General features: G+C 39.8%; 1 protein-coding gene across 9 annotated transcripts in view; it reads right to left on the reverse strand.

Annotated features, from left to right (window-relative positions):
* PATJ (PATJ crumbs cell polarity complex component) overlaps window positions 1-23,921 on the reverse strand; it is a 162,758-nt gene that overhangs the window by 51,759 nt on the left and 87,078 nt on the right. For all 9 annotated transcript variants that reach the window (XM_087734682.1, XM_087734680.1, XM_087734676.1 and 6 more), the window contains 2 exons: window positions 14,118-14,314; window positions 5,237-5,328 (listed from right to left, as the gene is read on the reverse strand). In XM_087734682.1, coding sequence (XP_087590808.1) covers window positions 5,237-5,328; window positions 14,118-14,314 — 289 coding nt within the window. The remainder of the gene's footprint in view (window positions 1-5,236; window positions 5,329-14,117; window positions 14,315-23,921) is intronic.

Genomic DNA, 23,921 nt, shown 5'->3' on the forward strand with positions numbered 1-23,921 from the left:
ATGGTTTGAAATCAGTGGCATTCACTTTGATTCAAGCATTCAAACTATATTTGATCTGCTTATTATACCAACACTGAAGCACCAAAACAGATTAAAGGCAGTTAATTGAGCATGGAAAAAAACATTGAATTTGCTGAATCATAAAATTCTCTCTGTAAAAGAGCATTCTGATATAAGCTGGATTTCCTACTACAGATGTAAAATCTAATTATATTGTTTTATTATGCATCTTAAAAGGACGGACTTACAATGCCTGAACAAAAACCACAGTGGATACAAAACCCATTCTATTTTGGGAATTAGGGCACAGAGACTCCTACAAGAAACAAGTCCCTTTCTCAGATAACTACCTGGCTAATTCCTGTTGTTGGAGACTCAGATCAAGAATTTCAAAGGGCAGCCAAGACCTTTACATGCCCTATTACTGACTTCCACTAGGCACTTCCATAGAAAGACTCCTTTATATGCCTTGGAAAGCTGCAGTCAAATTATTATTTATTTCTGATATTCAGAAATCAAAAATACAACCCATATTTGCTACAGTAGCTTGGAAGTTAATGCAGCAGCTGTAAGACTTTGAGGTTAGATAAAACACGACTGGACACTCATCAAAGGAAGCACTCAGACCAAGCCATTTCATCTCAGGAAAATCTTGCCGTGCTTGGGCAATTGGTTTGTTTGTTTGTTAAACTGGGTGAGCAGGTTAAATGCCTTCAAATTTGTTACTGTAGAAGGCTATGAAGCACAAGATGCCCTGAATCTAAAAAAAAAAAAAAAAAAAAAGCAAAGTGACACTATAACTGCAAATCTTTTAGATGCTATTACAAGCTCATGTAATTAATGAGGCCACTGGGAAACAGTGCTGTGTTAAGACCTATATTTTGGAATCTGGCCAAAATCAACTGTTTTAAATAATCATCGTCAATTTAATTGAGGAAAAGATGCTTATAACCAGAGCGAGAAGCCTTCAAATATAAGGGGACGTCTATGATTCTCACAGCACTTACTGCACTATGTGTCATCAGCAAAAACTGCAAGAAAGGGTGGAAATGCAATTGTAACACTACTTGGGTATAAAAAAAGCGTGAACAGATTTTTATAGTGCAGACAGTAAGTTAGGATTTTAGTAAAAAGTCAAAAAGGCTGAGGACGCCTTCTATTCTGTATTTTTTCCTAGAAAAAATAAATGTGGGTGCAACAAAATTCAAGTTATTTAATGATAGTTATTACAATTCTCACAGAAAGGCTTTTCCGTGCCCAGGAATTTCTGGGCTTTTGTAACTGATTAAAGAGTTTACGGAAACATCCCCCTGCCCTGCACATGAACCAAAACACCAGAAATAGGAAAACCTTGATGCTGTTTCCTGCTTCAAAGTGAAAAGCAGCATGCTTATCACCGAGCATCCTTCATCTGAGGAAAATAAGGCCTCAGGATATCAAAGAGGACACTTTTTAGTAATAGTCCAAGAGTCTCACCAGTTTCGCTTTTACGTCCTAGGTCAGCTCAGTCAGGCATGCAGGAACTTTTTGGGCTGCAGAATGACATGTTTCTGGAAAACTATAACCTACTCAGGTCTTTCACTGGTGAAATTAGAATATTAATATCTTCATGCACATGAAGACCAAAACCATTTATTTCTCTCATAACTCCTGCAGTACACGTTATTTTGCTACAGTGAGCTGTGGCCTCTTCTTACTGTGTGCTCCAGGATGTGTTTTGGCTATGTTATGCTATGGGCCTTCTACCTTGAAAAGAAGTTGCATGGGTAAGAGCACTCAGGAGGAAGAAAGTAGTATTTCTGTTGCAACTGGCTCCTCCTCATTTTCAAAGCATAACAAATGTAACGGTATCCTGCTCTTTCCACATCATTAGAGCCCAGAGGAACACATCTGAAATCAGCCAAGCAGCAAACCTACCAGGAGAGCTGAGCCTGCTACACTCAGCACTTTGTTCGCAGCTGGAAAAGCTACTGCACATGCATGTACGAGAGATGGATGGAGATTCAAGATGCCTGTTGCTGCTCTTATTTACTACAGCTGGCACCACAATGCATTAAGTAGTGGCATTTCAATACCTCCATTTTATATTACAATTTTGAAATAAGTTGATAAAGCAAGCAAAAATTTTTCCTACCAAACTGCACCACAGACAAGACTTCTGTGCCAGCAGTCTTTTGGCTCATGTTTTCAGTCAATCACATCCACTGGTTTTGTGGTCTAAGGTATAGGAACTGGAAGCACCAAGAGAGAATGGGCTCATGGAATATTTTTTGCATAAGAAAACAGAATTATTCTTGTTTCTCCTTAAAATTCACCTATAAGAGAGAGCCTGATTTGGCTTTGCTAAAATTTTGAAACACCCCTTTACTATGAGAAGTTGACCATATATGTAAAAAAAAGGCAACATTAGTTTTCTCTCTGTGTTAAAGCCAGTGCTCTCGTTACTAATGACATTCTCTCAGTGAGAAAATTTCTTTCAATTGCTGTTTGAACGGCTGCTCAGGTCAAGCGAACAGACCCATCAGTTGTCACCATACTCTAATGCAAGGCTGAGAGCAGTGACAAGATATGTGCTCTTGGGAAGTGTGAAGACATAAGTTTACAACCTCAGCAGCAGCATGTAAAAATGGAAACTTTTTTTTTTTAAAAAGCTCTAGAGACAAGATTTATACAATGGTATTTCCAATATCTACTAACTATAATCATTAAGACAACTTTTTGCCTTGAAATTCACTTCTGCACAGACAATCTGAAAAGGGGAATTATGGCTAAAAACTTACATGGCCTTTATGTCTTAAACGCGACACAAAATATGCACCAAGGATTTCCAATCCATGGGCGACTTGAGCTAACATACACCCTTTGTTGCAGCTCTGCGGAGCGAAGTGCTCCATGGCCAGCCGCAGTGCTCGGTGCAGCAGGGCAGGCTGCAAGAAGCTCGTGCTCTCCACTCTGCCTGGCACTACTAAACCCAGCCCTGGGTTTTGGTTTCATAAATTGTGGTTCTGCTTCTGGAGCTTCCAACCAGACACATTTTCCACATGCAATTAAGTAATGGTGAGTGAGTTGTTGTACATGACGTTTAATTTTCAATAGCTGGGGAAAGTAACACGGGAGCTGCAGGCAAGATCATTAATCTCCTCCAGATCCTCTGTGCTGCCAAGTATAGCAACTCATTCTTCACTGTGCTAATGCTGCTCTTCCATCATTTCTGTGTATGCTGTACCAGACAGAGCCATGCGAGTAAATGTACACATTTATATGCATTCACCCACAGATTATTACATTGTTTACAGGTAAGCTGTGTATGAGCGAAGAATATAAAACAGTATCAAGTATCATGTATATGTTGGTGAGAAGATCACATTATAAAATGGCATGGGGATAAGTGCCCAACGAAAGTCACAGCTGGAATGGATGCATTTATGAAATTCCGATATATTAAAGTGTATATGAGTTCTGGGAAAGGGGTAGCTTCTTCCCAGACCTCCCGCCCAGGGTCATAAGAGTAACACTTCCTGAACTACAGAGTGAATGCATGCACGTGTCCTTAACTCATATACAGACTAAGAGAAAAAATTGTCATGCTTCGAGTAAGAGAAAAGATGCGCTTATGCAGATGAAAGGTTGTTTTAGCATATTCCCTCCCACAAAAGCCATCCCAGTTCTCCTTGTCAAAGTCAGGTTCCCCCTCTGTACAAATAAGCCCTAGCTCACTTTTTAGATCCTATTTTGATGCCTATACAAAGCTATCCTTCACACATCTGCCCAGCCAATGCTCCACTTACTCCATCCATACTTGCTTGCTCTCCTCACAGCAGCTCCCTCTCCAGCCCCAAGCCTCTGCATTGTTTTCACCTCCTGCTGGCCGTCTGGGTGAAGCAAGCTGCCCACCCCGCCTTTGTGCTGGCAGAACCAACCTAAAGCACTTCAGTAAGTTCTAGGGGAAGTGGCGAATGGAGTTAAATCCAGTTGGCGGCCGGTCACAAGTGGTGTTCCCCAGCACTCAGTGTTCGGGCCAATTCTGTTTAATGATCTTTATCAATGATCTAGACAAGGGGATCGAGTGCACCCTCAGTAAGTTTGCAGATGACACCAAGTTGGCCAGGAGTGTTGATCTGCTGGAGGGCAGGAAGATTCTACAGAGGGACCTGGACAGGCTGGATTGATGGGCCGAGGCCAATTGTATGAGGTTCAACAAGGCTCAGTGCTGGGTCCTGCGCTTGGGTCACAACAACTCCATGCAACGCTACAGGCTTGGGGAGGAGTGGCTGGAGAGCTGCCTGGCAAAAAAGCATGTGGGGGTGTTGGTCGACAGTCAGCTGAATATGAGTCAGCAGTGTGCCCAGGTGGCCAAGAAGGCCAACAGCATCCTGGCTTGTATCAAGAATAGTGTGGCCAGCAGGACCAGGGAGGTGATCGTCCCCCTGTACTCGGCACTGGTGAGGCCGCACCTCAAATACTGTGTTCAGTTTTGGGCCCCTCACTACAAGAAGGACATCAAGGTGCTGGAGCGTGTCCAAAGAAGGGCAATGAAGCTGGTGAAGGGTCTAGAGCACAAGTCTTACGAGGAGCGGCTGAGGGAACTGGGGTTGCTTCGCCTGGAGAAGAGGAGGCTGAGGGGAGACCTTATCTCTCTCTACAACTGCCTGAAAGGAGGTTGTAGCAAGGTGGGGGTCAGTCTCTTCTGCCAAGTAACAAGCAATAGGACAAGAGGAAATGGCCTCAAGTTGCACCAGGGGAGGTTTAGATTGGATACTAGGAAAAACAACTTCACAGGCCACAGGGAAGTGGTTGAGTCCCCAGCCCTGGAGGTATTTAAAAGACATGTAGATGCGGTGCTTAGGGACATGGTTTAGTGGTGGACTTGGCAGTGCTAGGTTAACGATTGGACTTGATGATCTTAAAGGTCCTTTCCAACCTAAATGATTCTATGATTCTACAATTCTAAGTTCTTAATAGGGTGCTCTCAAACCCAAGAGGGACAGCTCAAGTCTTCAGCAGACACGCCTAAAACAGGCATTCAATTACATTAGATCTTATTTTCTTTGCATTGTTAAGGAGAACTCTTCAACAGACCTGAGCTAAATAGTCAAGGAAAAGGTTTATTTCACTTCAAAGAGAACTGAGCAAGTTCAGCATTTTCAAAACAGGATAAATATGTAAATCACATATGTAGGTATGTAATGTAATAGGACAAAGTGCAAACAAATCTTTTGACGAGAACTGTTCTTACCGTATGAAAACTAGCTTGACCTTTGATGGGGCAGTCTTAATGATTGCAGAAGCATTCTGGTGACTTCTTCCATACAATATCTGATTGTTTATCTGTTAAAAGAAAATAAAGATTTTCATGTAAGTGGAGAAGTATGCATTGTTTTAATTCACACCACCAAGATTTCCAAATTTACTGTGGGATAAAGAGACAAGACTCAAAGAAAATGCGGTCTGCAAAATATAAATTGGATACCTTTTGAGGCTCTTGCAGCCAGGAATATCAACGTTGCACTGATAGATACACCTATCTGTACAGTGTTGTAGAGACAGAAATACCAGCAGCTGATGTACTAAAAGCCTCTTTCAGGCACAGTTGTGCTGCAGAAAGACATCATATGATAAGCACGTAAGAGGAGACAGGCACTGCTGAGCTTGGCCTTGGACTGCCCAAGACTGTTGCCCCTTCCCTCAGCCAACTACTGGAGGAGAATGGGGGGCAGTCTGCAACTCAGCAGCAACACTTTAACCATTCCTCATCAGCTTTCTTATCATTCCTTTCGAAAGGATAAATCCTAATTTGATTTTTAAGAACATCCTCCTTCTCATACTGACTCCATAATGGATCACAGAATTGCAGCCTTAGAATGGATTTTACAATATTACATTTTCAACATCTTAGACTCCAATTTATCAAAGAAAAAATATTAATGTCAAAACATTCCAAGTTTTATTCTAGACCAATATAAAACAGGAACCAAATGCAGAGCTAGTTTAGTCTTATTAGTAAACCACAACTGAGAGAAATCTTTTACTCTTTTTCACAGATCCATAGAATGGATTTTAAGTATTCTTCCCAGATTTTTGGAAAATAACTTGATCTGAGAAGAGTCATATAGATATGACAACAGCACAGATTTTGAGACAGACACTCCTATACCTTACCTACAGGCAACTGGCAGTTTAGGAAAACTTGCTGTTAAGATTGTGATGACTCCTCACTTCCGCTGAAGGAAACAGAACTGAGAGCCATGGAGACAAAGGACAATTTAAGAACATGCCACATCACTTTTGCTGTGATGGATCAAACACCTAAGCACAACAACAGGCACCAAGTACCACTTTGGACACTTCTGCTGTGTGCAAGTAAACGCTGCAGTTTTCAGAGGGAAACAGCTTGGTTTTAATACAGCATGAGCTTCAGGACATTTCTTTCTGTAGGAACTAGAAGTCTTTTCCCAGTTTGAGGAAAATAAGACGCTTACTGTCTCCAGTGCCATGCTCAGCAAGTGGGACTTCAACAAGGACAACAGCGTCTCTGAGATTAATATAGTAGTTACTTCCAAGCCAATCAAAAGCATACTCAGTATTATACCACAAAAATAACCTGCACTGTAAAAATGGAATATTTAAAGCATTTCATTCATTTCGCAGGCAGGGCTTGTGTTTAATACCATGTTCCACCTCAGCCTGCCCACAATGCCCTGAGTTTCTTGAGCTTCAGCTCCCCTTCATTAATGCCTCCCGCCTCAGAGGTATCCTAGGAGGATGCTTGCCTTTCAGCTCAGACATTGCACAAACTACAATCATGAAGATCATATGCAAAACATAAGGTAGATATGAATACCACAATAAATTTAAAGAAAGTAAAAGCTGAGTTGAATATTATGGGAAAAAAAGGACTACGTCAAGGAGATTAACAAAACCCTTGAGCAGTCTCTTAGTTGTACCCTGATGACTTTCAGGTTTAAAACTAAGCTGAAGCAAACACTCAACAAGGTGGTGAAGGAAAGCATCCTTCCCTGACAGCAGGGAGCAGGACTACTAGAGCTGTCTTCCTTCAACTTTGACAACTCAGACTGGAATAAGCACCAAGATAACGTTCTATGAAGGAACAATTATCTACCTACACCTGAATACCTATGCACATGAACATGGAAACTAATTCAAAAGCTACATTTAACATCTTTTATTTTGTCCAAAAAAGAAGGCAAAATGTTAAAGATGAAGAAAAAGAAATTAATAGTATTCGAAGTCATGATGTTAGTTCAGGTTCACGGTTCAGCTTGTCCTGTGTCTTGCCATCTAAGCAAGCACCAGAGGCTTTCAAGCATGCAGAATAATCTGCTATTTAACTCTGTCAAAATTCTCACTCCACACATCTTGATTAGATTAACGCACCTCTCTGGAGCTGGAGCGTTCACACACACCATTCCAAAGTGAGCAGCCAGCTTCATTTCAATACTGCAATTTTTTCCTTCCACTCTTCATTTACAACATAATATTTACATTCACATTTGATATACCAATGCTGTTTAAAACAATAATGATAATGGAGCCCAGGAACAATTTACTAGTGATTATAGAAGGACTTTTTGTTACTGAAAATGTTTGTATTGGATTTTGGTTTTGTGTTCTCAGAGGATTTTTTCATTTAGTCATGAAATAACTTGCCAAGTCTTACAGCCTTGTGTCATACAGGCTATTTGGTCATACTGGCAACTTCACAATATTCCCATCTTATTTTCAATGGGTCAAAACAACATGCAAATTCATCAGTTAAATAAGGACAATGCAAGGACAAGAATAAAACCCCTAACACTTGATTATTCATGAAGACTGAAGTGCAAACCATTTACCTAGCAAGTTGCTTACGGTACAAAGAGAGAACCAAGAAAGGTATACGAGAGTCTGAGCTGGCATGGAACGATCAGCACTGAGGAAACAGCATCACACCAGCGTTCATAAGAGTTTAATATGGTGCTGTCTGCAATGGCCATGGCTGCAAAAACAGGGTGAGAAGCAACATCCTAGGCCATGCTTTGTTAATCAAATTTATTAAATATATTTATTTATTTATTTAAATTTTAAAAATATTTAAATTTATTTAAATTTAAATTTAAAAATCCAATGGCAAAAACGAATGCTCAGTTGCATTCTGGCTTCAAGCTGGACTTGAAACTTTCAGCGAGTTTGTTGACTTAATTTCTCTAAGTTTAAAAATAAATTATTCACTGGGAATACTGTATGCTTTACAAATTGTTTGGATTTAGTTAAATTACCATCAATTTTTTCTAAACAGCAGACTCCTTAGATTAAAATTTATAGTCTTTACTCTGACTAAATTAATCCTATTCAGTAGATGTATCAAATAATACAAAATTTAATTAGCTGTGAGCTGGGTCTGTAAGTTATAATTATTTAATTACACCAAAATGAAAGGATAATCAAAGTAATATATCTCCACAAGGTTTTGGACTGTCCCACATAGTTATTACAACCAGTATTAATTTTTCCTTTTTTTTTAAAAAAAAAAAAGGTCACTTTCCTTTGCAAAGTAAATTAATGTTCCGTTAGCTTCATATACCACAATGATGAGCAAAGCACAAAAGTCTACTTAAATAAAAGAAAAAAAGAGAACATCTAGGATTTCATAAGGAACACCATTTTAAATCTTTCAAATTAAATAAAGTAACACAACAGATTAACCAAATAGCACTCTGGGAGTCAAAACCTATAAATCTGTGCTTTACTTTTTTCATTAGTGATTAGAAAAGAAAAACAAAACTTTGACTAAGCAAAAGAAATAAACTGATCTAAATCAACCTCAACTCTTCTTTAAACATAAACTCTTTACATAACTTCTTGGAAAGACAGCAGAAAACAGAGAAAGATAAAAACATGCTACAGGTATGAGGTCAGGTCAGCACACTTAAATTCAATCTTTAACATAACCCTGCACTGCTTTATGGCAGATTTTATCACATATCCCAAATGTACTGTTGCCTTCACCTACAAAAGTTTTGGTTTACAGTTTCATACACTAAAGCAGCAGAAAGTACAAAATCACTGAAATCTGAACTCTTAAATTAAGAGAAAAAAAATTACAGGATTGTTTGCTTCTCAAACTTTAATTTGCAGAAGAGAAACTTCAGATATGGATATTTAAAAAAAAAAAAGCACTGTTTTTACTATGCAGCAGTAATGGAAATCCATAAAATTACTATCATCTGATTTTTATGAAAAGCAAGTTAAATGATACCCAAAGCTAGTAAAAGAACTGGCATAGCTTTCTGTAATAATTATTTCTTTGTACCAATGCATTAGTTTCCTTCTAACCACAGGAATTGTAGCATTTCGAGATACAAACAGACTCCCTGAAACAATGGAAAAGGTTTCAAAAACTTTTTGATCAGTCAAATTATATAGACAGAAACCCCATAAAATACACCATACCCCCAAATAATAAAGCGTGAGGAAAACACTGGAAAGAAAAATAATTAATTAGAATGTGAATTCTTCTTTCCTCACCAAATTTATTGCCTGCATACATTCAAACATATGCATCATCTAAAGCGATCAACAGACCATAAACTCCAAAAATCTCCTGCCCTGCATTGCAACTTGGCTTTGCCGTTGGTTCGGCAGGCAGTTGACCCCTGTGGTTCCCTACCTAGAGACAGTGGAAAGAGAGACAGGACGACAGAACACTGCAGATAGCCTGCACCCTCATGCACAACCAGCTTTCTGATTACAGCTTTACCTTATTTGCAGCTTTAAAAATCACCACCCAACACTAACCTTAATTGGTAACCTGTATACAAAGCGCATGAAAAAAGTATTTGTATCCTCCTATGAAAAGATGAAAAGGACACTATCCCTGAACGTTACCTTCACTAAATGAATCTGAGAAGAAGAACAGAAGCTATGACTATTGTGTTTAAAAAAGAATAAAAAAAAAATAAAAATCACTAGAGTTAATCATTCAAGATGCCTCTTCTCATGTGAAAACCTCACTGTCTTTCTACGTTCGAATTACTCTCCCTCTTGAGAGATAGTGCCACTTGCCTAATCCAAAATAGCTGTCTTGACACAGGAAAAACATAACGATCCCACAACAAATAAACTGAGAATAAAATGCCAATCCCCCACATTATATAACAGAAGTGGCATTATGAATTTGGCTTGGGGTAAATACTGATGTATCTATCATATTATTACAGCATAACTTATATTTATCTAAGAATTTTATAATAAAATAGCAATAAAAATACATCTAGCACAAAAGCCCTCTGGATTTGAGCTATGACAAAAATAGCATAAAAAAAAGAAAAAAAAATTGCCTCTCATGCAACAGTCCAGAACGGACAACAGGCAAACTTGCACAGCGATTCTTGGCTATGAAGACTAGCTTTCACTCTTTCGAGAAAGAAGCGCTGTGGCCTCTTAGAGCAAAACATCCAAACGAGCAGTTTCCTTCCACCTCCTGCCCCATTTTCAGCACGATAAGCAGGGACAGGAAGATGGCAGAAAATCCCAACATCAGTAATTTAGCATAACAGGGCTCTGAACAGCTTGGTTTATTAATAGAATGCAGTTGACTCTCTTATGGAGAGATGGTAATACTAATAATAATAATAACAGGGTGGATTATTCAGTGTGAATAAAACCTACCAACAGGACAGACCCATGCAGAGTTCACGAGCAGCAGGGCTCAACAGCACAGGTACAGCACCACATGAACGCGCTGCAGGCCATGCTGGGCACAATCAGCCACAGGACTAAGCCCAAACTAATAAGATACGAAGCAGTGCAGACACCTGCACTAAAACAGCAAGACTACAAGGCAGGAGCACCACAGATGGTTTCTTTGCTTGGAAATAGAACGGAAAAGCAGAACTTGTGTCATGTTAAAAATACATTCTTTTGCACAGGGACCAAATTCTGACCCAAGTAATTTTCTTCCACATATGAAAGTAGGATGAAAGGACATTCTCCCTCAAAAAGCTGTTTTCTTCAGCAACATACCCGTCCAAAATACATCACAGAATATGTATTAAGAAAATAATGATTAGATACAGTTTTCTTATGTGACCTGCATTTCACTCAATGTATAGGCTGGATTGACTTTGAAAACGAGCCAGAATCATGCCCCCAAAAGACTACTGTTGTTTGCAGAAGCTAAAAGTGAGATGATATATCATTAATACAGTGACAAATGACTTTATAAATAAGGAGCTGAGGCAGACTGGCACCATCCCATATCCTTCAATTGAATCCAGTCAAACTCCAGTTCAAAAGAAAAATGAAGAGGTAATATTCATTTATCTATATCTCTCTATATATATGTCTCCATCCCGTTAACTTTACCCCCCATCAACAGCCATGAAGAATAATCTGCAGACACAGAAGTAGCATCCACTGTTTTAATGGAGCAACACTAACCAACAGGATTCACTGGGGCACCCTGAGACAGTGCAGAAATGCTAGAGGCTTCCTAAGATGTGAATCCCTTCTCTTGCTGACATGCTATAGTATTCAAACCTGATGTGTAATGAAAGATGCAGATGCAAATATACTTGCAACATGCAGTTAGAAGAGGGTTGAGTGTGGCATGTCTATTTGCTGACGGACAGATGAGAATACCGGGAAAAACGGCCTCAAATGCTTATGAATGAAGTGGCTGCAAAGTTAAATAGCTTTTTTTTCTACGAAATAACTAAATATTTGAGCAGTGGGCAATGGCCAGCAGCTCAGTCTGCAGGCAGAGCAATTAAATACCTACATGCAGTGAAGCACTACCCAAAGGAAGAGAAGTCAAATTGCTTCATCTGTAAATATTGTCCATCCAGGTCCCTGAACGAGGCAAGGAAACCGTGAGAGAGACAAACGCTTCTGTGACCGATGACCATACTCACGAGTCTTCAATTTTATGTCTTTAACTGGAGAAAACCAAACAATCTGGATTCTGTCATTTCCTAACTTCTGAATGTTTGAGTTTGCCATTAGTGCTCTTTTAACATATTTTGTTGTAAAAGACACTGCAAGTAAAGCCAGTTGACCACCTTGACCTCTGCATCACTGGCACGGAAGTAGCATGAAATCATACTGGAGATATTCAAAAGGTGTCTGGACACAGCACTGGGCAACTGGCTTGAGGTGGCCCTGCTTGAGCAAGGGGGTTGGAGCAGATGACCTCCGGAGGTCCCTTCCAGGCCCAACGATTCTGTGATATTCCTACCTCAGTGACCTGTATACTTGTCAGGTATGAGGATTCCTAATGGTTACTGAAATAACCTAGTTATTAAACCTAATGGTTATCGGAAAAAAAACCTGCCAGTGTAAATGCCCATTAGTTCCATTTCAATGCTATTCACATAACACTGAAATGCTTTTAAAAGACAAAAAAAACAGAGCTGTGAATAATGGACCACTGGTGCGAACATGAGACGTCTGTACATGACTAATGCACAACCCATTCCTTCGTAATACAGGATGTTTTGACACTGGATACACACTCACTGGGGACCAGAATGAGATCACCACATCCTCTCGTATAAGTAATCACACTTATGCCCACTAGTGACACACCTTTAATTTGATTGCAAAGGTAAACAAGAGAAGTAGTTACTAAAGTCTCTTTGAACTTCAGTTTATTTGAAGTTTGGCATTTTTGAGATGGTGAACATCACTTTCCTTCCACTGACGGAAAAAATCATTTTATCTCCAACTTGACAGGGAGAGGAATTAGGGCAACACCGCCACTTTGGAAAATGCTACTTATAACATGGCTCGTGCATGTAAATCCCAAGCCTTGAGATATATGTGATTAATCACAGATGGAGAATCTTTCAAGTACTGCTAGCAATACTTAACATCAGATCAAACAAACGCTGCAAGGAATAACCCATGAGATATAAAAAAACTTCAGTGGATCCTTCTTTGTGGAAAAGTATCAAAATTGACAATTTAATTTTTTTTTTACCATTAGAATTTGGTGCCAGGGACAGAAAGAACCTAAATTTGAAGGAGAAAGTAATTTTCCTACCCTACTCCAGTATGGGATAGACCTTCAATACCATTTATCACTTAAATAATATCACTTAAAATAGTAAACTTCAGATGGTGTTATTATTACAGCAAAACAAGTCTTTCTTGTACTATGTGTATTGAAAACCCATAATTACATAACTGTTAGATAATGACAAATGCTTAGACAATTCTGAGTACTCCCAAGGTATCCCCAGGCAGTCAAATTCCTCTTTCTCAAGTCAAGAAATGTGAGAAAACAGGTGGTTCTCTGATGGCACAGAGAGTTGCTGAAAGACCAAAAAATCACCACCCATGGAGAGCAGTAGGTCAGCATATACCTGCTCTTCAGTGAAAGCTTCTCTCTAAAGGAAAGATCCCCAGGGATGGATGATTTTTTTAAACCACTGAAGCAATCATGATGTGGGGAACCACTGCAGGTACTGCAACAAAGTGTCATTTTGCAACAGCCAAAAATCAGGTGAAGTGTAGGAAATCTGCGTTTTCAATCTGAAGGTGAAGCAAGGAGATAGGAGAAGAAGTGAAGACAAAATACTCTACTTGATAACGAGCTCTCTTGCCTTGTGGGTGAATTTGTGCCAGACATTACTAAAGAAAATAAGTATTTTAAGTTACAACAGATCAAAACAGATTACAGCACAAAATTTTATTTTCAGGATTGGGGATATCCCTGTCATCTGTAAAAACACATATGGTAACTTTGAGGGGGTTTTGGTTTTTTTTTAATGTAAGGTGTGAATTTCCCTGTGAAACCACATATGCACTACAAGGATAGATTTACTGTCCCCTTCCTGCCTTTCAACAGTCCGTCCCTAAGCATAGCTCGTGAACATGCTGAGAGCACAGACTTCATGGACAAGACATTAGTTTTCACAGGCCAATGATTTTTGTTTCACTGAAAACTCATTTACCTGCCAAAGGCCAAGTTCTCTGTTGGCATAAATCAGTGCAGCTCCTTGCCTCAGCCACCTAATTCCATTTGCAGGCTTTATTTAAGGTTCAAATGATAGCTTCACATATGCCTCTCCCTCTCTCCACATGAACCCTGCTTAGTAGTTAAAGGAAACACTTACCTCTAGAAGTTCATCGCCAATATGCATCCTTCCATCTCGTCCCGCAGGTCCATCTGGATTGATACCAACTACAAAGATGCTCATACGAGAGCGGTCCTTGTTGCCAGCAAGGCTCAGTCCAAGTCCATTTTTGTCTTTCTCAAGCTCAATAATGTGCAACTCTCCTGGTAGATCTGCATATCTTTGCCTGATTTTTTCTAGAAAGATCAAACATAAAATGTGTTATAACGTAAAATAACTTACATGCAGATGTTCAAGAACACATACAAATAAGCTAGAAATTGATGGCTTCTCAGCATTTACTCTTTGGTAACAGAGGTCTTTCCAGCACAGACTCTAAAATACCATTTACTGTGGCTGTATCACTCACACAGCAAAATGCAGCATCAGCTTCAAGTACTATTCACACTAAAAATGCACTATTTTAATTATTTGTACAACAGGCTGGTTCTAAACCAAAAATTTTTTGAAAGGAGGGTAAACAAGGGAATTCCAGAGGCACCTCAATCTTACCTTACAAAAACTATCAATTTCAGGAAACTCTCATAAAATTAGAGCTGGTTAATTAACTACTGTGGATAACTGAAATGCTTACGTTGCAAACATACTGCAAACTCACATCTCAAGGTAGAATCTTTTACTTTGGCTTCTTTCTGGTGACTCAGGAATATGCTTACCATGCTCTACTTAACATTATGTGCTACTGTGCAGATGAGTACTCAAAGCAGATGTCAGTGACAATGTATATGATTGATTACATTTTTAATGCAGCCTCACTTGATATTAAGGTAGTTATTTGTCTTTCATCTACATTTCAACCATTTCTGTGACAGAGTGCAATATACTTACAAAGTTATTTGGAGCACATTGCGTGTCTGTGGAGGCTGACAGTTTAATCTGAATGTCTTTTCACCACTGGCATGCAAACGTCTATAACTATTGCTAGTGAGGGTCAATCACAGAAAGGGAAATTTTTTTTCTGTCTGATTGTCCTTTGCAGATTTTAAAGCCAGCTTCATAATACCACCTGCATTCGATGCTTCAGCTGGGACACACGTTAAAAAAAGCAAGTGAAAGTACTTTGCTGTGGCTGGATGTCACCTTTAGTACAGAGCCCAAGGTGAAAGAAACTGCTGCATTATGCATTAAGAAGAGAAATAAGAGATATATGTTGAACTATATCCCTGAGTCAGCAGCAGTAGCTAGATCAATATTAGCTATTACCATTCTACCAGGGAAGCATATTTTAATAGTATGATTTAACCACTGTAGCGAATGTTACCACGACAACAAGGAAGAGGGGAAAGAGATGGGGAAGGTGAGAGGGAAGCAACTAAAAGTGAATAAAAACTGCTGAGAAGAAAGACAGTAAAGTAGAGGTGTTCCTCCACAGCCCCTGTGCAGAATCCCAGGGTGATTTAGCCAAACTTGTGTCCACCCCAGTGGCTGTCCTCTCTGAAGGTCTTTCCTGAGCAATTGTTCCAGCTGCAGCAGCCCCTCGTGCTCCAGCAGAGACTGCTGGGACAGGGGGAACAGCCTCCCATCTCCAACCCCAGATGCACCCAAGAGCATTATCTACTCTCAGAGCAACATGGACAAGAACCAGCTCTCCCGTCGCTGTATTTACAAGCTGGCATTTTCCTGCTGCGCTCAAAATCCCTGGTGGCCTGGAGCCTGAGCCTAAAATCCTGGGGGCGTATATTAAGGGTGAGATGTTATCCCTGGAAAGCTGTAAAGCCCTACAGAGGTCTGCACAAAATCAGAATATCATAAAAAATTAGAAAACTCATTTGTTACTATCAATTATATGTCAAAAATTCATGTACCTGCATTAAATGGTAATCCATGTAGCTACATAGTTCTTTAATACATTTCTTAACTAATGGGGTCAAAATGTAATTAGAGGTGTGATTTGCTACTTGAATTTGGAAAGCGTTTTTTTTCTGCTTAGTATGCAGGATACCTCCTGCTGAAAAACAGCAAGTGAGGAAAGGTCTTGAAAACGGTGCTTCTGAAAGTATAGCAGATACAAGCACGTACACAGCCACGTGTGTTTTATTCACACCGCCGAGGTTTAATGTTCTTTTCCCATTAAGCAAAGTCCAGACCTGAAAAGCACTAAGACATTTTCTGCCCACCACAATTAGACAAACAACTCATTTCAGTGCAGCAAGTAGCTGCAGCGTATCCCAGCTGTAAGAATATTACGAACAGTTCATCAGCAGAAAAAGGATTTCTTAGTGACTGCACTTTTGTGGATAAAGCAAAGAATCAGTACTCTGGAGGCATGCTATTGACTGATCGTTGCTTTGCCACAATTCCTTCTGTTGTTTGTTTTACATTGACAACACATCTCACTTTTATTTGCTAGGAGCAAAGCGCACATCTAAAGCATGTTTTTAGCAACTCGTAGTCAGACGCACAGAAAAGAGGTGAAGGGGCAAGAAGAACACACATGCTTAAGCGCCATACAGATGAAGCTGCACATCTTTGGAGACTTCTTCAGAACTCATTTCTTGCTTGTCAGTAAAACTCCTTGAAATTCCCCAATCAGAGTCTGATACAGGAGCACCTCTGTGATACTGCACATGGACACATCGCTCCAGTCTCTGTCTGCAGACAAATGCCTTCTGAGACTACCAGTGCCAGTAAGTCTGTAAACTTTGCAGTGTTTCCTCCTGCTGCAGCAGCACAAAATGTGTTTTCTCACATAGGAAAAATGTTAGCTGTTCAGAAGTATGTGTATGTTCCTGTTCCATGCTAGGCTGAAACTAAAAGTAAGTTTCAGTCCTCTAAAAATTAGTAGTTAGGGCAATACCCTGGGATGAGACGGAGCCCCACTAAAGTTTCTGGTCTGCCTGCATTGGGCCAGGACTGGAAACCTGGTGAGCTGATGCCCAGCTCAGCACTCCAGCTGTGCCAGCAATCCCCCCCGTGGAAACAATTCTTTGGGTAAAGAAAAATTTATCTGGGCAAAAAAGAGCAACCAACTCCAGGGGTCATCAAGTTGCTTTATTTGTTAAGAGTATTTTTTTTAAAGGGTTTTTCCCACTGCATGTTTTTGTTTGAAAAAAATTCATACTTACAACAGAAGGAAACCTCTGTGTGGACTAAGCGCTTCATTAAATTATCACATTAATTTACGAAGCAACTATTTAAAAGGGCTGAGGTGACTGGAGTGGTAAAATAGTGGGAGACTATGGAGGAAACAATGAAGATGCTACATGCCAAGTGCTGCTTCCAGCCTGGCAGGAGGGCACTGCTATCGAGCGCTACCAGAGAAGACACAAGCACGCGTGTACGTGTTCGTGCACGTGGGGACAAGAAGAGATACCCCTGCTTTTAAAATCAAGCCTCCCTTAGCAGGGCATCCTGTCTCCTCCCTGAACAACAGAAGGTTCTGGCTCTCACAAGCCCCACCTCCTGCAATTAAACACTTCCAAGGGCTGTCCTCAGCAGCCAGCCTTGCAGTGTAAATGATAACACGTTATTCCCAGCGGTGTCGTTGCGTTACTCATCCAATCTGCATACAAATATCCTTTGGGCATCCAGCTGACTTCCTCTAACATTGCAATCGTATTCTCAGTTTGCCTCTTAATAAGAATCTCATAAGATTATTTTAAACAAGTATTTACTGCTTAAATAAACGTGCATCTAAGGCATCTTCTTTTTAATGCCTTTTTCAGCTGTTTTTTCTCCCCTCCAGCTGGTATCACTTTTCAGTTCTCTGCCTAGCATTGGGGAGCCAGTTAGCATCTGCTTTTGCAAAGAATTCCATTATCTGCCTTCATTACCAGATACTTTACACAAGGCAATTGTAATTCTGTTGTTGCTGCATTACACATGGGACACGGCGTTTCTTGTTTTGGCACTACATGGAGTTGTTTCCACGTTTGGTGGCAATATGCCTATCACAACTTCTGCAAACATACCTCACCAACGATATTTAACTAGCTAAGGCTGCATCCAGTTTCTTTTAAAAATACTATACAGATGTAACGTGAACTAAAAGCACAAGTATACGCTTTAGTGATCACTCCTGCAACAATACTTCCCAGTTATATTAGCAGACAATTACATTTCACAGAGAAACCGTGGAAACGGAAGACAACTGCTTTAAACAATATACTATTATGCTGCTGCATATGTTTCCCTGCTTCAGCCACTATTCCTATTATATTAAACAGAGAGATAAAAGAAATAAATGGGGACAACGTGGTCAGGATATTGGAGTTTGCATGATCTAGTATTGCAACAAATACACAATTTATCTGCATGGAAAAAACAGACACCACTTCTCAGGAAGGCAAAAGGCTCTTTAAATTACAAAGATATATGAAGTACTTGCAAAGGGCTGAGGAGCCTGTTTCCCAAACCTGCTGAAATCTCCAGTTAAATGAGCTGAAAGGGAAGAGGTGTTTCTTTTGAAAATGGTGTCTCTGCATAATGCAAATTAGAGTCCATCTAGAAAGGTAAAAAGAGGAAAGAAAAAGCTCTGGATGACTCAGCTAGGTGATTGGTTTTAGTACCAAATGCTCAATATTAGAAATGTCAAGGCAAAATACAGAGAAAAGAAAGGGAGAAAAACACCACAAAAAGAGATGACAGATGATATTTGTATATAGAAGGTGATACTGAGGATTTTACATCCCTCTCGCGTTACCTCAGATAACTATTAGCAACATATGCTGGCTTTTGGAGACTTAACAATGGTCCCATTTATCAGCCTGTGTTCATTTTAATGGTTTTAGCTACCATTTTTATCACACGGCACATAACACGTTTACAGGCTTAGCCTTTTCTGAGATTACTCTACTCAGACAGCAGTGTTTTCACACAACCACTGTTTTTCATTTAGTAATGACAGATATCAGAATGCAGCCAGCATCCACTACACAGAGCCAACCTCGCATATGAAACAACTAATTCCCTTCTTGATTTCACTATAAACACTAAAAAAACCCCAAAAACATAGGAAGTCCCTTGAAAGCTAACCCTAGAGCTGTGGGGGCAGCACGTCTAATTTACTGATTACAATTTACAAGAACCTAAATAAGCATATTGAAAGGACCATAACTGAACAAATGGGGTTTAGAATTCTCCCACTACTAATAATATAATAAGCTTATTGTTTTAATCTTCCCACTAGCCCTCTGTTCAGCTCCAAGGAGGCAGACAGTTCTTCAAACATTATCTCAAAAGCGATGCACTCGTTTGTTTTTATAAGCTTTAAACTTATAAATAGAGAGAAGAGAATTTCTGTAATGCTTTCTTAAATTCCGTAAAATCATTCCTATTCGTGTCTCAGTGATCAGTATGCATGAGAAAAATAGGGCAGTTGTATTCAAAACTGGCAAATCTAAATGCAGGGGCCAGAGATGGTGTTATGACCAGTCCCCCTCCCTCAGGTGGTAAGAGGAGAGGACAGAGTCTGCTGGGGCTCACATCTTTGTAAATGCTGTTATCTCCAAACCTGTGGGCAGGGAGCATCCCTGTGGTGGGATGAAGCAGCTATGGGCTCCCCATCTGATCCAGAAACTCAGCATCTCCTACGATCTCCCTCTGACAGCCACACCATCCCTTTGGTAACATGCTTCATGTACACCATTTGGAAGTTATTTACCAAAACTGAAGCAATGATTTTCAGAGAAAAATAAAACCCAGCATTTCTATTATTCTTTGGCACACTTCAGTTAATGCTCCCACTCCAAGCCCAAGTCTGTCATATACAAAGAAGAAAAAAAAAAAAAACCACAGAGCTCCATGGCTGTCTCTCTCCCCTTCCTCCCCAAAACACTGCGAGCCAAAATATTATAACATTACTTTTAAGTACATGAGGGAGAAAGCACACACAAGGTGCCACACAGGCAAAGCCTTCTCTAAATGAACAGTTAAGTGTAGTCTTTCATACTCACAAATATAACTCATCCAAGCTCAAGTGAAAAACAAACGTGCCTTAAACTCTCCTGAGACAACATTCTTACCCTAACTTGAAGACTGTATCTTTTCTTCTTTTTTTGTGTGTGAAGGATTCAGGGTATCATTTGGGATCTCTGCATTTCTTCTCTTCTAACTGCTCCCTTCAGCTCAGGCTCCCATTCCGTTTTGCTCCTCTCATGCCATGCAAATGCTTGCAGCAGCTTCTCAGCTCATACAAGAAAACTTTCTTTCTCCTCCAATGCTTTCCTTAAATCCCATTTGTCCCTCACATCACCCTTTCTACAGCAGAAGGTAAAAATTTCTGCTAGTGATTTTTAACTAATCTGGGAAGAAGGGTATAATGAGAGTCTCCACAATCCACTTCAAGTACCATTTCATTTTGTTCCTGTGAGCAGGTGACATTTAGAAACAGTTATCATTAATTTTTTCTTTCTACAATCAAGGAATCGTCACACCCAAAGACAACAGCAGAGAGAAAAGCAACATTTAGCCCCGGATGAAAAACAAGGTAACTGCAGTCTGTAACACCAGGGAGCATCTCCAGTGCTTGCACCATCTCATGTCAGCATTTTGAACAAATGGAGTTCTCGCCAACAATTTTTTCCTTATTTCAGGCCCAAAGCTTCATTTTAAAGCTGCAGTTTCATCACACAACATTAAAGTTCTCTCAGGAAGGGATATGATGAGTCTATTCATACCGATGTTTATCTGAGATCTTTAATATTTTTAAAAGGAGATTCAGTAGAATTGTGGTAAGCAGAGCATCTTGACGCTAATAATTGCTGATTATTAGGGAATCTGCCCTCCCCTGCACGCAATACTTCCAATCATTTGCCTTTCAAGTGACACATTAACCCTCACCCAAGCACTTTGGTTTCCTCAGAAGTGACCTCCTCTGCGTGCTGTGATCTCGCAATCAGTCACTCTGGTGGAGCACTGACACCGAGCTCAGAGTGCCTCCGCACCAGCGGACAACCCCGCAGTCTTACAGGCTTTGGAGGAAAGGACTGGCAAAAACTGCCCATGTGTTTCTTGCCTCCTGCCCCGGGACTGATAAACTGGTTGTTTCCTCTAGATAGGAGACACGCAAAATGGGCTACCTGTTGGAGCATCATACTGCCACTAGTTGATAAAATGCAGTCAAATAGCAAAGACATTTTTCTTTTGTTAAAATCCTCTATGAGGATACAAATAGTTATGTGCAAAAATATATCACATCATGGTTGATGTCTGAGTCCACAAAAGGCCCAACATTTTGAACTAATTACATCCTTAAAATGTGAGGTAGCCTCAAAAGACAGCTGCTGTAGACCCCATTTTAAAGCAGTTGAAAAGATAACTGAGAAAAATCCCATTAAAAATACTCTACTGTATAATATTGCAGTATATTACATTGTACCCTGCAGTTTAAGTCATCTAAGGCCAAAATACTGCAGGCTTCAGAGCTTCCCAGCCCCCTCAGTGGTGATGGCACTGAGCAGTCTGGAGATAAGGCTCAGTTATCACAGCCGCCAGGCTCATGCATGCTGCGCCTCTCGAGAGGAAAGCAGCCTCGCTCCTGCTCTGCTGAGGCTTGCCTAACATAGTTCTCTGGGAAGCTAGGACATGTTAACAGTATAAGAACATTAGAAAACACTGATTTCCATCTGCAAAGTCTCAAGGAAATTTGAAATAGCTCTAAATGCACATCGCTTGCACTTCTGGCCAGCTGCACTGTGGCTATCACCTGGCATCGATGTGCCCACCAACTGTCAGTGATCTGTGAGGATGCATGATGTGCACACACAAAATCAGATACCCAGATGCTGTGACAGATGATGTTTTAATGACCCATTTTACAGAGCAGTTTTGGAAAAATCTCACAATTGGGATAGAAATTTCTTTTCTAAGCTACCCTTTCTGGTAGGACCAGGTTTTCTGGTTTGCTCCTGCTCGCATTGCTCTGCTAGGATCATATAATCCATTCCCAACATTTGTATTTGAAAGCTGCTCATTCATTTGACGGAAGAGCAAGTATGTCTGAGACTGAACAAAGAATATTGGGGAACTCTAATCCATTGCTTTTCTGCTTGGTCTCAACACGAACAAATGAATATTGTGAACATTTAAATTCTTCCTCCCTTGACAGTAATACAGTGTAACTTGATCTGACAGTGTTTCATCTTTAAATAATGATGTTCCCACAAAGCAACTGGCACAGTCATTATCTTGGAATCTTTCTGCACTGAGTCTAATTAAAGAGAACGACATCAGACTATTGTCAGAAACTTAAAGTTTGTTACCTAATGAAGGCTTTTAGGGGCCCGAGCATCAGCTTTCCCAGTGATAAGTAACTGTAAGAGGCAGCACAGCGGACACCTCTCAGAAGCCAAGGTGATGAGGCATTTCTCGCACAGTGGTTCATTCTTAATTTAAGAACCTGCGATGAGAGCCTGAGCCTCCTCCATCTAGAGGGGGATGGGATGAGAAAATGAGGAGACTTTTGGACTTTAATAATAAAGACTTTTTGACCAGCAAACAACCTGTACTGATGAGCCCAAAGTTCTACAAAAAATTCTTAAAGGAAGGTCTCCAGGGGAATTGCCACCATTTGTGAAATGTAGGAAAAAACCCCAACCGTAAAGCTTCAAATAAAGTCAAAACAGTTGCACTAACAAGCCATAAAAATAAAAAAGACTAAGGACCTGGTTGTGGAAGAGCAGGTGAAGAGGAAGAAATGATACTGTACAGCTGGGATAAGAGATGGTGGAGAGGAGACGACAGGAAGAGTGTCCTAACCTAGTGTGATCGCTTGCTCTGCCACGGCAGCACAGCCTTGCAATGCAACAAAGCTACATAACATCAGTGTGACTTGACAATGACTAAATTAAATTTTTGGATTAAAAAAACTCGCCACAGTAGTTTAAGTTTGCTTGTACAGCAATTTTTAAATATGCTGTGACAGTGATTAAAAAGATTAAAGTTGGATGAGTCATCTGGGACCGTAAAGCCCAGGAAAATGCCCACAGAGCTATGCTGGAAAATACAGTGCAAGTCTTAACAGCGAGAAGACCCAGGGAGGATAGATCATGATCTGCTGCTTTAGTTGTGATTTAATTCAATGGTGATCTTAATGATAAATTTTAATCCTCTTTAATATTTTTAGGTTTTAGTTATTTTGATAAAGAATGATTTTAAGTAGTTAGTTACTACAAAAATACATTTGTCTGCGACAAAATATTGTATTTACATTTTATGTTCCTTCTTTGGGCCAGCTATGGGGATAAAATGCTATATAAGTATTTAAGGAAATATAAAATTTACTATACATCTGTTGAAATGCTCAAGATTTGTCACATATGTCAGATATTGTGAACAACATTTCTATACTATATATTTTTAGTAACAATATATACTGTTTGTATTTGGACAGAAATTAGAATGCAATTAAAGTTTAAGCAACAGTTTCGTAATAAAAATATTGCATACAAATACGCCAATTGTGATTAATATAAGAAAAATGTTTTTATTGAAATGTTTTCATTTAAAACTGGAATATTAAACAACAGCATTGTTATTCTCACAGTAGATAATGGAGGTTCTATGGTGATCAAAAACATTTTTAAACGGTCTAATTTCCACTTTGTCAAAGATTTCCTTTTGTCTGTCTTGAGGCCTTCACGAACACCTAGTTAACGATAAACGCTGTGCAGTGACCTCGGAGGAGGTTCTGCCATCACACCATGGCCACAAACACTTCCATAATTTTCCAACTGACAACTCTCAACTTCACACTCCTAGTTTTTATTCACAGACCAGAAAAGAAAAATATCCTTTTTCAGCTCCTAACAAGTTGTTCAAGTTTGATAAGCTATTTCCATTCCC

The sequence above is a fragment of the Nipponia nippon genome, unplaced genomic scaffold (genome assembly GCF_047370975.1).
Source record: "Nipponia nippon isolate SJK-2023a ecotype South Korea unplaced genomic scaffold, ASM4737097v1 scaffold_5, whole genome shotgun sequence".
Classification (NCBI taxonomy): Eukaryota; Metazoa; Chordata; class Aves; order Pelecaniformes; family Threskiornithidae; genus Nipponia; species Nipponia nippon.